The following is a 17,073-nucleotide window of genomic DNA, read 5'->3' on the forward strand; positions in this document are numbered from 1 at the left end:
CAATCTGAGCAGCCCCCCCCCCACCCAGGAACCTGAATCTACCCGCCCTGCCCGCTTATAAATACTGCTTGAATCACACCGGCAAGTCTTGGTCGTCAGAAACGCTCAGGGTTGCAGCAGAACATCCCCCTTCGTCTTATCCCCTTCATCATTTCTCTGTTTTTTAAGAAAAGCTCACGCATCCTCCATTTCACCCTCATTCTCCCCCCTTTTCCGAACCGTGGTTGTTTTTTTGCGGCCAGTTGCATGCATTATTCGTCTCCCAAAATGGTTTGCGAGACTAAAATTGTTGCGGACGAACACGATGCTATACCTGGGACCAAAAAAGAGTCGATCATGTGGAGCTCCCCTGCGTCCAGCGCGGCGTTGAACCCCGCAGACGCCAGGGATGCGAGAAAGGATGCGCTTTTTATCCGCGAGTTCGAGCGCGGGGACGAAGAGGAGGTGCGCCGCATCTTTAACGAGGGTATAATGGAGCGGATACCCAACACGGCGTTCAGGGGGCTCGGGCAGCAGCCTAGGACCCAGTTTTTATATGCTCTTCTGACAGGTAAGTAGCACATTACTTTGCATAAGGTCGCCCATGTGTCGGCTCATTCCCATGGAATGGTTCAGACCGACTTTCTGGAGCAGAGCGTAACTCGGCATCAGTTGCCGGTGTCCAATGCTCCTGTTGCTGTTTCTTTGAGCAACTTGTCTCAGATTCACGGACATCCAACGTTGCGCTGTCACATCTGGCCCCGTGGGCGACAGCTGAGATGAAATATGTTTTATCGCAGCTCTCTTTCCGCCGGTGTGACGCCAAAAAGTGAATCTCCGCCAGAAAGGGGCTGCCGTCCGCGGGAGCGCGCACAACCTCATGAAACTGCATCGCCCGGATTTTATCTGCTTTTTCGGCGCCAACAAATAAATAGTATGAGAATAACATGCACTCAAATTATAACCTCGGAGATATGTTTTGTAAAACCGGATCTTTTGGTGAAGTGGATCGTAATAAAAAGTAAGCTGCTGGAGGAAAAGCGGTTTGTTACAGTTCGGTCACATTAATGATCATATTAAACATTTGTCTAATCGTTAAGTCATGAAAGTTAGTGCTTCATTATCCAGCCAGTTGCAGAGACGGCTTATTTAAATGTCCCGTGAGCGCGTGCGCACGTCCAGCATTCTGCCGGTATGTGGAAACTACTCTAACAATAACGGGGGCGACATAAAATGTGTGAGAATGTGCAACGACTCAGTGCATTCTCCTGTTCTTTGTACAAACTATCCAGCCTGTTTACTACTTTAAACCCTCTTAAAAGACAGATGTAGATTGTAGAAATGACTCATATTCTAGTCAAGGGGCATTTTATGTCTCCCAATCTGAATTATATTTTAAACGTTAAATCACGTCGTCCACGCCTAAAAGTGATCACAGCTCAAATCTTTTAAAATGCGTAACAAACGTAAAATGTGCTTTTTCCATGCTAAATAACGCTAACATACAATTTAAAATCGACTACATGAGTCTAATTCCAAATACATAATATACATAAACATAAATACAGTGGCCTCACGCTGGTCTTTTCAGGGGTTACAACAAACTACTGAGGCTGAAAGAAAAGAAAAAAATCGAAATCAACATCACAAACAGGTTCTGGTTCTGGTTCTTCGGAGACCGAAGCGAAGCGGACGTGCCGGGATGCGCGCTCCCGCGGACGGCACACACCGGCATGTCGCTCATCCTGCAACAAAAGGCGAAGGCACGGCCGGGCGCAAGGTGCGCGTGTGCAGCCGGCGGATCTGCCGCTGATGCGATGATACGCCGGCGCTGTGAATGAACGACTCAATGAATTCGAGGATTGGCCCACATGGCGCGCGCACGTACCCCAAAGAGAGCTCCCCCGCGCGAATCCACGGCTCTGATTAAAATCCCCGCCGCGCGCACACGCACCATGCGGGCGCTCCCCCGCCACCCCTGCAAAGCCAATGCGCCAGTCCTGCTCTGAACTCGCTTGGCTTTTGTTGATGTTGCCGACGCAGGAAAAAGGCCCACGTATCGTCGCTGCTGCCATTTATCGGCTCAAATTCCAACACGCTTGTTTATGGCGTAAATCTGTGCCGCAGACACTTCGCTTGGCGCTAATCGTTGCCTGCTAACCATCCACGTAAAAATCACATTCTGTCCAACAGAGAGAATAGTTACACGCCGCGCTGCGTGCAGAGGAGGAAACTAACTGCCACGTTACTGCACGACACAAAAGCATTAACTGCAGCATCCAGCCTGTGTTAATTCCCTTTAGCGCCCCCCAGCGTCAGGTGTCGGTAATTACTCCAACGCGGGTCTGCACGGGTTTGAACTGTGGCATGTGTGCTCTCCTGTCTCATCCTGTGCTCCTACAGGTTCGACTACGGTTCAGTGGTTACTTTCCTCGTGTACGAGACTCCTTACCCTCTTTTTATCAAGGCGTCCGTACCACACCATTATAGCAGAATCTTGCAACTGTTTGACTTACTTCTGTTTACAACTGTCATAGTTTTCTTCTGTATCTGTGTGGGGTCATATTCTGCCAAAATCAAACATGTGATTCTCTTTTCTGACAGGTTTCGTTTACTTTTCTTCCATTTCTCCATAGTAATGTGCTTTTTCATGACCAAATCCGTCATGCTGACCTGTTGTGCACCCCTCATTCTCATGGGTGCGCGCTACTACTACAGCAGGAAAGTTATCCAGAATTATCTGGACTGTGCTCTGCACACGGACATGGCTGACATAGAGGCTTATTACATGAAACCCACAGGTAAGACGCAGTGAAAACCTCCTCTATCACTGTTTGTGTAAACTGTGAGATAAATACACGTGATCTTGCTTGACATGCGACAATGCTCTACCACTAGTGCTGATTTTAAAGTGTAAAATCCAAACCTCCAGTGAGGCCTGAACATTTGCAGGAAACACACTTGGGTGTAAAGAGTTTTCAGGCAATGCAGAGGCAATGCATCAAATATGCAGCTCGTCTCTGCTTTCCCCTCCTCCCCATCTCTTGCTCCGCTCCTTCCCCCACTTGCTTCCTCTCCGAGCTCCGCTTGGTCAGAAGTGGGGGAGGTGGGGGTGCATCACAGGGCTATTGATTGCGCGGGGGAAACTGCTGATACACTTTCTGCAGCTCACCCGGTGTCGGCAGGGCTCATTTCCTCCACTGAAGCTTCTAATTGAGAAAAAAACCAATCTCCGTCCAGTGTTGTGTCTAACTATTCATTTTCTTCAGGAGTTCAGCGTAGGGTGTGACTGCACACATGCTTCATTTACACATTCCTCTGATCTGTAACACCTTTATCCTGTGTTAATCCAAAGCATGTGGCCAACATAAAGCACAGGTGTTATTTAGGCCAACCAGTGGCCCAGCACTGTGTCCTTCTCTCCAACACTGAGGCCTCTGCTGTGGTAATCCACTGGATACACAATTGCAATTTAGCATTCCCATTATCGCTGCAGGCCTGTGATGGTTCACTGGGGGTCAGGCACCACTGCTCATGCACAATGCTAATGATTATATCCACGCCAACTGAAAGGGCTCAGGGGAATGAACACCTGGCTACCAACATGCAGTCATGATGAAGAGGCATCACTGACATCACAGTCATTTGTTGAAGGATGGGATATCAAGTAGCACATAGGAGTGTTCTGTTAGATGCAGAAAACATTTAACGTGATGCCACAGAGCATTCACAGGAATTAGATGGGACCAAATAACAACTCTGCTCTGTGATATTCCACCGGTGAAAAGCTTGTGTGTCTGTTAACTTATGAAACACCAATGGACAATGGGGGCAGTGTTTGTACATAAAGTCAAACAGTACTTTACAGGCAGAGAGGGATGCTTCAATCATAGTCCAGGTGCACATATTGTTCTTGGGGGCATGATAATTGATAGGCATGGTGGTGTGGAGGAAAGCCCCGGCGTGTCTGCATTTGTTTCCTCCCACAGTCCAAAAGCATGCTACCATGTGGGAATGTGGGAGTGAGTGATTGTCTCTGTATATATGTGGCCCTGTGATAGACTGGCGACCGGTACAATGTAAACCCCGCGTCCCGCTCAACTCTAAGATAGGATAGGCTCCAACAAGGCCACAATCCTTACGAGGAATGAGTGGCCAAGATAATGAGGGAGTGAGAGTGAGTTAGACACTGTCAACGGACTGTTTGGGTAATAAAACAAGACTGACCTTTTGACTGAAGCTACATAACCCTACAACTACACCAATCAATACTTTCATTTCCTCTGTGTATCTGTGTGTGTGGTGATCACTCACTCTGTCATCTAAGGCCAGCTGTCCTCTCTTTTTGTGCCTGTGTCTGCAAACAATTGGGTCATAAAGCACTTCAGAGAAACCATGTTCGGGAATATAGTCAGCTGCTACTATGACAGATGCTTAATTTAAAAATTAATATATGTTGAATATATTTGTTTAAATTTAGTTTGTTATAGGTCTAAACCATTTGAATTCTAACATGTGAATACAGTCTTGATGTTATAATACAACGTCTGAGTAGGATCATCTGAACTCAACAGCTCAGTAAGAGTTTGACTGATGCAGCTAACGCTGATACTTCCTTAAGTGTTGTGGAACAATAGGCCACAACTGAAGATAACATGAAGATAAGAGATTCTAATCCCTTTAGGATGTTTTACTTCTACAGTAAAACTATTATCAAATCTAATTCCTTTATTTTTGTCCTGCAGAATATTTCAACAATATAAATTTATATTCCATGCACATGTGTTATCAGATACAGAGTGCATGAGTCAGACCTGAGAGATGCTCATTGTTAAAAAAAACAACTTCAAGAAAATAGATTCTCGTGACCAGTGACCATTGAAACCCTTTTTAATGTTCAAGCAGTATGCAGATGAAATATCTCCACCCACTCTCACTTTACTGTAGGTCACTCTAAAGCAGCTTAGAGTCTAAAAAGTGCATATATAATGTAATGAGGGTAACACTAGACACTGAGCCTAAGCCTCCCCAATGGTTCAGTTCAATAATATTGTCTAATGAGTACCGCTGTAGGGTCTTATCAAGGCAGGCAGGACACATTGTGATACCTGCTGGTCAGTCCCATAGGTCTGTTCACCAGTATCTATAGTGTGTGTGTGTGTGTGTGTGTGTGTGTGTGGGATGTGTTTGAGCTTGCTCTGGTCCAGAGGAGAGAGCAGCATTCTCCCCTGGCACCTGCCTATTTTAGCACTGAACAATACAAGAGGGTGGAAGACAAAGAATGAAAGACAGAATATGTGAAGCAAAAAAGGGAACTGAGTGGTGGAAAGGAAATGGGTACACGAGAACGAGGAGGATACATATTGCCTATCTAGTGGATATGTAGATTTATGTTTTTTCACTAGAAAATCAGAGTAATAACCTCCTTCCTACCATCCATTCCTCTCTTCTCCTCTCCTCTTGTTGCAGTTTGACTCGGAATTTTCTTTCTCTCTCCCACCTGTATCACGCCTCCCCCTCCTTCTCTGTCTCATCTTCACCAAAGGGGCAGACGAGGCTCTGCAGTCGCCAACTGGGACATCCATCTTCCTGTTACAGAGGAAATGATGCTTCGTCACAGCCAATAGGACAGTCTTCAGTCTGTCCAATATAGGAAATACAGAAATGTAATTTAAGATTAATTTATTCATTTGTCAGGGGCAGTAGACATGCACATTAATTTAAAAAACACAGAAATAGAAATAAACTATCTAAAAGATTAACAATAAATGAAATAGAATGGCTTCTAATGCACTAGTTTAATATCCAAAGTGTCAGACATGTTTTCAAATCTCTGGCTAACTCTATTATTTTCCAAACCTTATATGTATTTAGCAAATTCGTAAACACGCATCTGTGGTCTGTTCATTAATAATGCACTGTAGTCTCACAGTAGCCTCTGTCTTTGTTTCACGCTCTGCTTAAATCAATAGTGAACAAAGACACTTACTGCAAAGAGTAGATGGCATGTCGATAGCAGCTACACTGATTGCAGCCTTGTGCATATTCTCACTCTTCTTACTCTCCAGTGACAGATTAAATGCTTTACTAAAGAGCTTAAGTACATTTATATTCTTATTTTTATAGTTTGATCAGATCGGTCTATATTTACTCAGGGACAATACTCAGAGGCCTAGATGAAACAGGTTGAAGTCACATTTGTCATGTTAATTTAACATCTACTCTAATGGCGTTTGACCCAGAGAATTGATGGGAGAGAGGAGCTCAGCAGTTGCAGCAATGTGAACAAAAACATACACATTATAAAATGTAGCATGTGTGCACAGTTTCTGCATATGATAACACGAGGCAATGCATTACTGCACGTTAATGGGAAACACTGCCTTTATGAACCCAGGCATCCGTCTCTATAAGTATGCAACTGTATCTGCTGTGTTGTCTGTGTGTGTGTGTGTGTGTGTGTGTGTGTGTGTGTGTGTGTGTGTGTGTGTGTGTGTGTGTGTGATGATGGTCCGGGTCCCACACCCCTATTTGTCAGTGACAGAGGAAAAACTGCTGACGTGTGTTCTACGTGACAGGCCAATCTATATTCCCAGCATGCAATCTGGCCCCAGGAGAAGGGTGTGTCTGAGTGTGTGTGTTTCAGAAGGATGGGTATTAGAGAAGGAGTGTGTTGTGTAGAAGAACAAAGAGCATGTAACATATTCTGTGCCAAAGCATCTAAACCCTGAAAGTAGCTGTTTAAGTGCAATATTTAATACTTTTTAAAGCGGGGCGAAAAAACATATCTAGTCAAGAATGATTGTTATTATAAAAAAACAATGCTTTACTATGATTTAATATCACACACATACTACAGTACAAGAGGTGGAGCTCAATCAGTCGCCAGCAGCAATTCTCACTCCCCATTTAACCCATGAGAGGATCCAATTACTCATCCAGTGACGCCACAATAAATCGCGGGCGTTTTAATGCACCATACAACAATGGCACATGCTGTGGGGAAGCATAAAAATAACACGTACAAAAAGCCTCACTGTGATCAGACAAACACAAAACACAGCGTGTTCATCAGGGCTCACACCCACAGAGTCAGGTTCGCAGGGAATCTACCACAGCACATCCAGGCCTCACTCTGTCTAGACTGGACGTTTATCAAGTGAATCAGTCCTCCAGGCTCCTGCTGAAGAGGATAGAATAATCTAGTTAGACACCATCAAACCAATCTCCTGTTCTACACTTCTATGCTTTTTGGTTACTGTTCAGAGTCCATATCCCAGCATCCGCCAGTGTTTAACACCTCCACACAAACACACAATAGCAGATTAAGATTGTGAAGTAAAGAAATGACATCAACCACATTAAGGATGCTGTAATCAGATTTGAGAACCACGGAGAAACATCTCCAGAGCTCAGAGACATTCCTGTCTCAGTCTTGCCTTTTTTTTCTTATCTAGAAATCAGTATTCTAGCCCCTCCCCCTCTTTAATAAGAGCAGACTTTTGTCCTCCCTCCCCCATTGGCGTTTACAAACCCTAGCAGCAATTACGGATCCTTTCAGGCTCATCACTGTTACTGTTCATACAGATGCCTTGCCCCCCCATCAACCCCTCACCCTTTTTGTCAAAGATGAGACATGAGTGACTTATTTTTTGTCCCTCTTCCTTCTCTTTTCCAGAATAGTTTCTGAGTCAGCAAACTGATTCGTATGACTTTGTGGCCTCATTTTCACACATCAAAACAGGGGTGGTGCACTTTTACGCTATTAAATGCAGCTTTACTGCAGCAGCAGCGAGCACAAATTACCACTGGAGTATAGTGAGACCTCTTTGTAAATCAAAAAACACTCAGTCCAGTCAAAACTGTGATGACCCGAGGGCTTGAACACCTCATTGTTATCAGCACTTTTTTATTGGAAACAAGGAAAAGACAATAGAATGAAAAACAGTGTGTTCAAAGGCATCAGAACTTCCTTTACATGTCTTCAGTGTCTCATTGAGTCCAGACACACAAACCCATTGAAGTGTTAGCTACTGAACTTGTGTTTATAGTTTTGGATTAGTCTGTTGATTGCATTTTACTCTGATCCTTATCAGTGATCAACAGAAACATATTTTACTTCAGCTGCAGTAATCAATCATCTATCTAAATCTGACAGTTATCTCATATAAATTTGTTGAGCTACTTGAGACAGATCTTATCATTCCAAGTGTCTTGCTACTAAAGAAATAATACCATAACCATTTTGTAGCCATAAACATATTCTAGAGTATCACTCACAGCTTTACTGAGAGGAATTGCCTTCACACTGCTCCACTGGTTTCTGCCTCTTCTGTGACACTTTTCTTCTAGAAAACAAAGAATTGTGCAAGACATGCAACAGTTGCAACGCTACGCCTCAAAGGATCACTTCAGTTGCATATTAAATGAGTCTAGTGCATAGTTGGCTGTTTATCGTCTCGTTTGTTTTTTTCTCAAGCTTGAATTCCATCTCTGTGTCACTCTCTCTGTCTTCCCTTCTCTGGGTTCCCAGCAGATGTAATGATAGCTCACTTAGTCTATGCTGTTTAACAGTAGAAGTGTCAGATGTTAAATAGCCTGAGCCACGGTGTTCAGAGGCCTAGCTGTCATTCTCTGCTCGGCTTTCACAAGAAAGGCAGGCAAAGGACGTGTGTTCTACACTTAGGCAGACAGGCATAAGTATGGCTGGTGCCCTCAATAATGGCACAGGCTCATGTCAGACAGATGGTCAGGGGGGTTTTATGGAAGCGAATCTCCCCCAATCCTACACCTACACACACCTACAGACACCTACACACACCGTGTCTGTAAATATTACGGACACTGATGGAGAGGCTGTTTTATATGTTGTTTCAGTGCAATGTGAGGACCCAGAGTTTCATTTTTCACCTTTAACAGAAAAAAGCTAAACACAGACGTAACACAAAGCCTTCAACTAATGTTAGAACTGATGATGCAGCTGACAAATATCAAATTATACTGAAGATGTTGAAACAGCAGCTCACAAGCAGTAAAGATCAATATTGAAAAGGGCTGAAAAATACTAAAGCTCTTAGTCATGCACTGGTGGAGGAGCATTGTCTGCTGGCATTTTAACTGGTATAACCTTGTTTGTCTGTCTGCATGTGCATCAGTCATTTTGTCTGTCACCAGCGTCTGACTTATAAACTCTGGGATACAGCAGGTCTCTTATACAGTATGACCTGCTATTTACTTCCTGCATTTGTAAATTCCTAAAGTGACCACTTAGTCATGCGCTTGCTTTTCAGCATCATGTCACTAAGGAGTTAATGAGTCAGGTCCTTGCCCTCCTCAGTGCTCCTTACATCCCTTCTTCTGTTCCGTCTCCCTTGCTTTCCACTTAGAGCATTTAAGCCATTATGACTTAATGCGTAATGGTGCTAATGGAAACACGAAGTTCACTGACTTCATTTTTCAATAATGTGGGCGTCCTTCTATTAATTCCTTTCATCCATCCACCCCAATAATCAGTCTGTATTTACTTATATACTATAGTAAACATGTAACTGCCAGTAATAGCATTTCTCAAAAAAGAGACGCAGGTCAGAACAGTTAGCTGTGCTTTGTCCAGGTCCAGCAGCCTCCCAGCACCTTTAAAGCTCTACGTGGATCTTAAATGAGTGAGGCTCATTGTAAACGTGTCATTAGTGCATTAGTCAGTGTGTCTTTATCTGTTTTCCAACTATCCCTGCACTCCCTGCTCAGCTCAAGCTGTGAAAAAAAGAAAGCAAGTGAAAAACAAACATGAAAACCAGAGGTGGCCAAAAGTGCAACCACATGAATCTAAATTTATTATTTATTTATTATTTTATTTTTGTTCCCGCCAGGCTCTTGTTTCTGGGTGGCAGTACTCAACGGACGGGTGGTGGGCATCGTGGCGGCACAGGGCCGTGAGGACGACAACACGGTAGAGCTTCGGCGCATGTCTGTGGATTCTCGCTACCGGGGCAAAGGCATCGCCAAGGCGCTGGGCCGCCGTGTCCTGGAGTTCGCCGTGCGCAACAACTACGCCGCCGTGGTCCTGGGCACGACGGCCGTCAAGCTGGCCGCCCACAAGCTGTACGAATCGCTGGGCTTCCGCCACACGGGCCAGAGCGAGGACTACAGGCTCCCCGGGATGAGCCGCTCGCCGCTGGAGAGGCTTTTCTTCCAGATCCGCTACAGCCGCTACCGCCTGCAGCTCCGCGAAGAGTGAGAGGTGACAGGGAGAGAGATGGAGAGGGGGAGATGGAGAAAGAGAGGGACAGAGAGAGAGAGAGAGAGCGACAACCCTCCTTCACCTCAGAGCCCCAACTGCATCCTCTCCTCTGAAAGCTTCTATTTATTCTGTCATTAGAGATCACTTCAAGTACTGCTTGCAGTAACACTACTATTTCATCTTTACCGTCACTAACGTTTTTATTACTATTTTGCCTTTGTTGCTGTTTTTTATTATACTGTTACATTTGAAAAGAGTTTGTTTCATTTCTTCTATTTTATTAACCTACGTTTTGTATCTTTGCCCCAATAATTGGCATTCACAGAACCCCTCTAACCTACATGCTATGCACCCTCCCAGCCTTTATTACTAGTTTACCTTCCCCCTAATGTGCCCTTCTTCCCCACAGCAAACTTCAACAGACAAACAAACACAGGACAGACTAATGAGACCATTTAGTATTTGGGGGCGAGTTTGGGAGGGGTAATATTGGTGAGGCCTTGACGTATGCACCTAGACACGCTCTACAAATGTTACATTATATGTGAGCTTTGTAGCCTGAGTGTGGTCAGACCCTCCAGACACATATACACAAACACACACAATCCTACTCGGTGGCTTATGGCCATTCTCTTAAGTCACCATATTGGAGCACAGCATGCGAGTGTTACCGGCCCCCACAGTGAGAGAGAAGGTTGACAGGATGGTTAGTGGAACATGCAGTGTGTCCCGCGCCCTGATCGGAGCTGTATCAACACAGTGCATCTTCCCTGTCCCCCCCTCATCATTCTTCTCTCTTTCTGATGAACTCGCCTCTCCTTTCTTTATTCACCGCCCATTTATGATTCATTACCAGCTCCTCTTGCCGGAGCTGTGGCGAGGGTGTCCGACCGGCTGAGGCGACAGGAGGGTGAAGCTTTCTTACTTTACAGTATGTCACACTGACAGAGCCCAAGATACAATACAGCTGCATGTCAGAGCCTGTGTGTGTGTGAGATTGTTGAGAGTACGTGATGTGTGTTTGGTGATGCTGTTGTCAGGCATTAGACCATGCCTCAGCAGTGAATTATGTACAATGAATCCATTTTCCTTTCGTTTAAACAGATGTGCACCTTTCTTGTTACAAGTCAAGTATTATCTCACTAAACATCACTAATTTATATGCCTACTTATAAATTGTTTACAAGTGGAATTAAGAAAAACCAACATTTTGACAAAGCATAGTATCTGACTGATAAAATGATAATTTTATAACTTTAAAACCACTGTGTAATATGCAAATCTTACTGTCGAAACTACAACAACTACAGTGGCTGCAGTCTACACTCCACAAGGTTAATCCAGGCTATTGGGGGAACAACTGGAAAGACATGACTACTAGCAATACTTGCAGACCTACAGTACATGAGCAACTGAGCACAAACAGCAGATAATTATGATTATTAAATTGACATTAATATTTCCCCTCGCCATGTATTTATATTGTGTATACAGTTGACAACTTGTGTAGCAAACAGAATCTCTCTCATAACATCTTTCTCCATCTCCATCCTCTGGCCACACAACCAGCAGAAGATTCAACCATCCAATACTCTGAGCCCTGGTTCTATCATCAAACCATTTGTAAAAAGAAAACGATGCAAAATACAACAAAAAAAAAAATCACATACAAAGAAAAAAAAGTGAAAAAAAACTGCAAACGTAATTGTCCTGAAGTCAGCACTGACTCTCTTTGCCTTGCCAACCTTTCCCCCCAAACTCCCCCTTCTCCTCATTCATGAATCTGTCTGCAACCCTGGGCTAGACCCCACAACTTCCATGAACCCTGCATACCTTCCACTGACTTTTGACCTTCTCTGTTCCGGTCCCGACCCATTCCCTGCCCATATCTGCATGCATGCCAGAGCCTTGCTGCAATGCTTTTATTATTCCACCGAAAGCTTGTTGGACCAACCTTAGAGCCCCCTGCCCTACCCTGATGTCATCTAGGCAGGATGTATGTCGGATGTACAGTGTGGTTGTGTGAGTATGGATGTGATGCAACAAACCCAAAGTGAGAGAGAGAAATGTGTTGGACACAGAATAGACTTACCAACTGCAGCGCTGCCTGGATGATATCGTGCCTGCCAGCCAACCAACTGTAGAATGCAAAAAGCAATGCAAGTGTGGCATGCCTCTGTACCAAGTGTGTGTACGGTGCCTGCCCTGGAAAAGTGTAGAAAAAAGAACCAATTATCTAAACTATATATATCAATACATAGAAAAGGAAAAAATGATTCTTTTTTTTGATGAACATATAAAAGAAATGTGTGTTTCTTTTTGGAAAAAAGAAAACTGTAACATTTGCATGAAATGTCTTGCAAATATAACTTTTAGCACTTGGCAAACATGGAACCATAGGCCTGTAATGGGTTAGATTACCTTCAATGATTTCAGCTCTCTGTAATCAAAACAGGGGTGTGAAATCAATATTTGCCTCTAGCCAGTGATGATAAATCTAATGGTAGCAGGGAACCATTGTGTAGACGTTGCTCCCAATCAGTCCAATGTGCTTTTATTTGTGCTGTGGTTTACTGGTCACGGGCTGAAGGTTTCCATCCTTGATCAAAGTGGGAGTGAGAGCATGTAACTCAACGTATCATAGCTCTTTTTCCAATAAATCAGTTTGTAGTTAAGCCAAACTTTGATTTAAAATGGGCTTGTAAAGCATAATGCAAAAGAAAACATGCATTTTGTGCATAGTGTTGTATTTCATTGTGAGCATATACAGTATCATGCACAGAAATCAGAGGTCAAATGTTCAGACACAGGTTATTCCTGCTTTCTAGACAAATCTTTACAGCAGACACAGAACCTCCACCTGTGCTTCTGAAAGCTCGGTGCTTGTTTTCTTTTGCATTTAAATTTGGGGGGTCCCCAGAACGGACAGAAGGGTCTTTGTGTGTGAAGTTCATAGTTACTAACGGTTCTTTCTCCTCTCTTACTTTGTTCAAGCCATGTGAAATGAGCTTTGCTTCAGCAAAGTTTGTATTTTAATTTGAGTCAATCTAAACGTACCCTACCATGTACAGTACAATTAAGGCACAAATGCACTAAAATCATGAAACAGTAGTATTTTCAAAATGGCATCAGCTGTTTCTATCAGACCAACATGTGGAGGATGCCTCACATCAAGCACCTGCTTGAACTTGGTTGCTGCTGGAGAGAAAAAAAAGGACCAGACCATGACTTATGAAAAATGTCAGCTACCACTGTCGCTGCCAAACTACACTGGGCACCAACCTGTTGTTGATTTGGCTGCGAATACAAGAATCTTAACTATCTGTTTCCTAATGAATTAAAATTAGATGGCACAGCTGTAAAAGCCAGGTGTCAGTGGGGCTCAAACACCTGATTGTCTCACAGCGGCAGATAATACATTTGTGTCACCTACGGCAGCCAGTGTGTTTGGTTCCAGACAGGAAGCTGTGGTCTGGAGGTCCGTCAGTTCTGAGCCATTCTGCTGCTGCCAATTTCAGTTTTTGCCTGATGAAATTTAACATACCCCAAATGTATTTTGGGAAAAAAAAGATTATAGTGGTACATATTCTGAGCAAAGGCAATGTCATTCAGAACGTCTTTGCCAAGGCCTTATGCACTGGAATGAAACGCTGGAGTTGCGATATCTTGTGAACTGCATGGTTTAAAGCTAGTTAGAGGGTGATTTTGACTTTTTAAGATAAAATGCACTGAATTAAATGCATTTATGTATGTTTTCTACTTCAAGTGAATGCGCTGTGTAGTCCCACCCTTATTTATAACTGGTACTGCATACTTAATGTTAGAATGTAGTAATTACTGTGTATGCAACTCCCAGAGTGTAATTTTAGTTGAAAAAAGTTCCTCTGAAACGTTCTGCTGATGTACAATCCAAAACAGTGTGTCATCTTTCCTATTGGGTTTTCAGTTATTTGTTTAAGTGCGAGTGCGCTTTACTGGTGGTTGAAGTTTAAAAAGCTATGCTGCATTTAGGTCTCTCCCACTGGAGAAGCCTCTTTTAGTTTAGAGTGCTTGAAAGAACCCAGAAATGTCCGTCTGATGCTCTCACTGATGGCAGGCACAGGTTTCAATATGCCAAAGCTTCATCTTTGGCAGCTTTTAATATCCTAAATGGCCACAATTATTCAGAGCTGTTTAAATACCCAATCAATAAATATATCAATATTTGTTCTTATTAACATTTGATTCTGTTTTGCTACTGTGTGACAAGCACAGAATCCCAAACTGGAGAGATGTACAGATGTGTGGGTGTGTTGTATTACTCTGATGGCATGTGCTCATGCCCAGGAGCCTTGAGAATGAACACCTACAGGCATGAATGTAAGCTGCCTAAATATGGTTTCACATTTTTATGTTCAGACTTTTTCATGTTTTGCTTTTTGGAATGAGAAGAGCTGTGGAAACAGGTGAAAGCAGTTATTGTTTCTTTCATTAGGTGACTAAACCACTGCGTTAGACGTTAGACATTTTATGTGAATGTAAATAGCCATAATGCTACCAGTTACTAATGTATTATTTACTGCAACCTGTCATCTTTGCTGGTTTTGATCATTTTCGTCTCAGAACATGGCTGTTGCCTAGAATGTTCCACCTTACGAGGAGGACAGGGGGCGAGGGAGGAATATGCCACATTGGCAGTTAAAAGAGGGGTGTGGTGCAGGAGTTCTGCAGCAACAGAGCTCCGTAGCGTGGACTCCCTCTCTCTCTCTCTCCCTCTGGTGAGGATTTTGTTCCACTGTGGCAAACATGGAAGGACTTACTCTGGACTGAGGCCACAGGTGCCAAGAACACGTAAGCACTTGTAGCACAACTGTGTCTTGTTTTGCTATTGCAGTACAGGCAGTTCTGATTTTTTACATTTGCTATGAAGAATATGGAAAAATGTTTCTCCTGTATTATGACTATGTATCATAAGCATATACGCAAAGCATAATGTATAATTAACACCACAACCGACAGCTATTTCTGGAGTTTTGGAGAAATTTGCCAAAGGTGACAGTAACTGCTGCAGTTTAAGCCCTTAAAAAATCCAACCCACGTGCCATCTAATCAAGCAATAAATATAAACCGACAAAACCATGAATAAAAACCTACTATCTAAGGACGCTATTAAAATATGAAATGCTGCATTGATATCAAGGCCCTTATAATTTAGAAATTAGTGGCAGTGGTGCCATCATTGCATTGCAACATCACTATTCATACAACCGAAAGCTGAAGGGGTGTTTGATTGTAAAATGTTTTAGTTTTATTTTGGCAAAGATGTTTTTTAACTCTGACATTGAAGTACACAGGCGTACCTCTACATATTTGTACAGACAGTGGTACTGTAGGAAATTGGGGTAATGATAAGAGGATGTTGAATGATAAAGCTGAACTGAGCAGTTCAAGCAGACAGGAGAAAAGGGTGCAGCCTCACTTACAAAGTGCTATGTACTTTAACTTAATTGATCTTAATTTCTGATTTCACCACAAAGGCTTCTGATTCAGTGAAACCACTAGACATGATCTGCAATGAGATGGAAACACAGTTTATAACTCTCTTACAAATTCACTTGCTTACTTTATTTGAAGCCTATTAGTAACTGCAAAGCTGTAAAGTATGTTTTACTGTACATGTAAATAGCGCCTTGGGGTTATTTTTATGCCTTTTGTAACAAAAACTGTGGATTTAAAAGTTTATTTGAAAGATACTTTCAGCACCATTAAAGATGAATGCAGGTGTTTTCATCTGTAGCACCACACAACAATCACATATTAACTAATTGCAGCCACTTTCAGAGGCTACAGTGCATGCTGACTGATCCCTGGTGTCTCGGGTTCAGGCACATCCTTCCTTGCCTTGTCTGTCTGTTTGAACTCTCAAGTCATCAGAGAGAGCCTACAGCACTGCAACAGCAGCAGCTCTGTCAGCTTGTGGCACGTCCCAGCTATGGCCATGAATATCAGTGACTCTGGACTGAGCTATAGCAGTCTTCTGCAATGCTAGGGGCTCTCTCTGTCCTGGAGCCCTGTCATGTCTGTTGCCTGTTGCCAGGAAACCAACCAGCACAAAGCACAGCAGGGGATTGCTATGCAGCCACACTGTGGGGAGGCAGGCAGGTCAACCAGCTGGCGATGATAGACGAATGAAAGAATTGTGGACAGATAGATGGACTTGGTGGTGGGGGGTTAAACTGCTACTGAGAGGACTTTGTAACCAAGGGTTAAATTACCCATAGGAGAAGGAAAGTATCCTGGTTAAAATACAGAATTTCAGCCCAGTGGGTTAAGAAGGTCAGATAAAGGGATGTGAGTCAAATGACACAAAGCACAGATATACAAAGACCTAACATGGTTGTAGTGATCTGAATCAGTGTGGCAATACAGCAGATTTAGTGAACCCAGGAAAACGTGTCTTGAGATGAAGAAACCAGACAAGCACTGTAAGATACTATAGGTTTTGTTGACTCAACCAGCCTGCCTCAACCTCTGTGACACTGCAGTGACAATCTGGTTTTTATTGGGGTCTATTAGCTTCAGTTTCCCCTTGCCATTCTTTGGAAGAATACACTGGGATTGCTATTATCATTGTGGTTATCAACACTTTCTTTTATACTGATGACAACTGGAACCCTGTATAGATGTAAAGATGGGATTTCTTGCATTATGATGATGACTGAAACATGGATGTATATATATATATATTGTGTAAATTAAAATGCATTGCATTAAGCTTTTATATGCTGCAACAGTAAGCCATTTTTCCTCATACTTGTCACAATAGGAGTGGAGGAGTGGAAAAATGATGGACAGTGGGAATAGTTTAGGTTTAA

At 43.2% G+C, this 17,073-nt stretch overlaps 2 protein-coding genes across 4 annotated transcripts in view; one reads left to right on the forward strand and one right to left on the reverse strand.

The window, feature by feature from the left end:
• Positions 1-85: 85 nt before the first annotated feature.
• Positions 86-16,979, forward strand: nat8l (N-acetyltransferase 8-like). Its single transcript, XM_029143327.3, has 3 exons — positions 86-550; positions 2,616-2,780; positions 9,849-16,979. Exons 1-3 carry the CDS (start codon positions 247-249, stop codon positions 10,214-10,216), a joined length of 837 nt encoding a protein of 278 aa, XP_028999160.1. The 5' UTR covers positions 86-246; the 3' UTR covers positions 10,217-16,979.
• Positions 12,312-17,073, reverse strand: part of LOC114851413 (HAUS augmin-like complex subunit 3) — a 42,373-nt gene continuing 37,611 nt past the window's right edge. For all 3 annotated transcript variants that reach the window (XR_008692837.1, XR_008692834.1, XR_008692832.1), the window contains one exon: positions 12,312-12,424. The gene's annotated coding sequence lies outside the window, so the exon portion shown is untranslated. The remainder of the gene's footprint in view (positions 12,425-17,073) is intronic.

Source organism: Betta splendens, chromosome 2, assembly GCF_900634795.4.
Source record: "Betta splendens chromosome 2, fBetSpl5.4, whole genome shotgun sequence".
In the NCBI taxonomy this organism is placed as follows: Eukaryota; Metazoa; Chordata; class Actinopteri; order Anabantiformes; family Osphronemidae; genus Betta; species Betta splendens.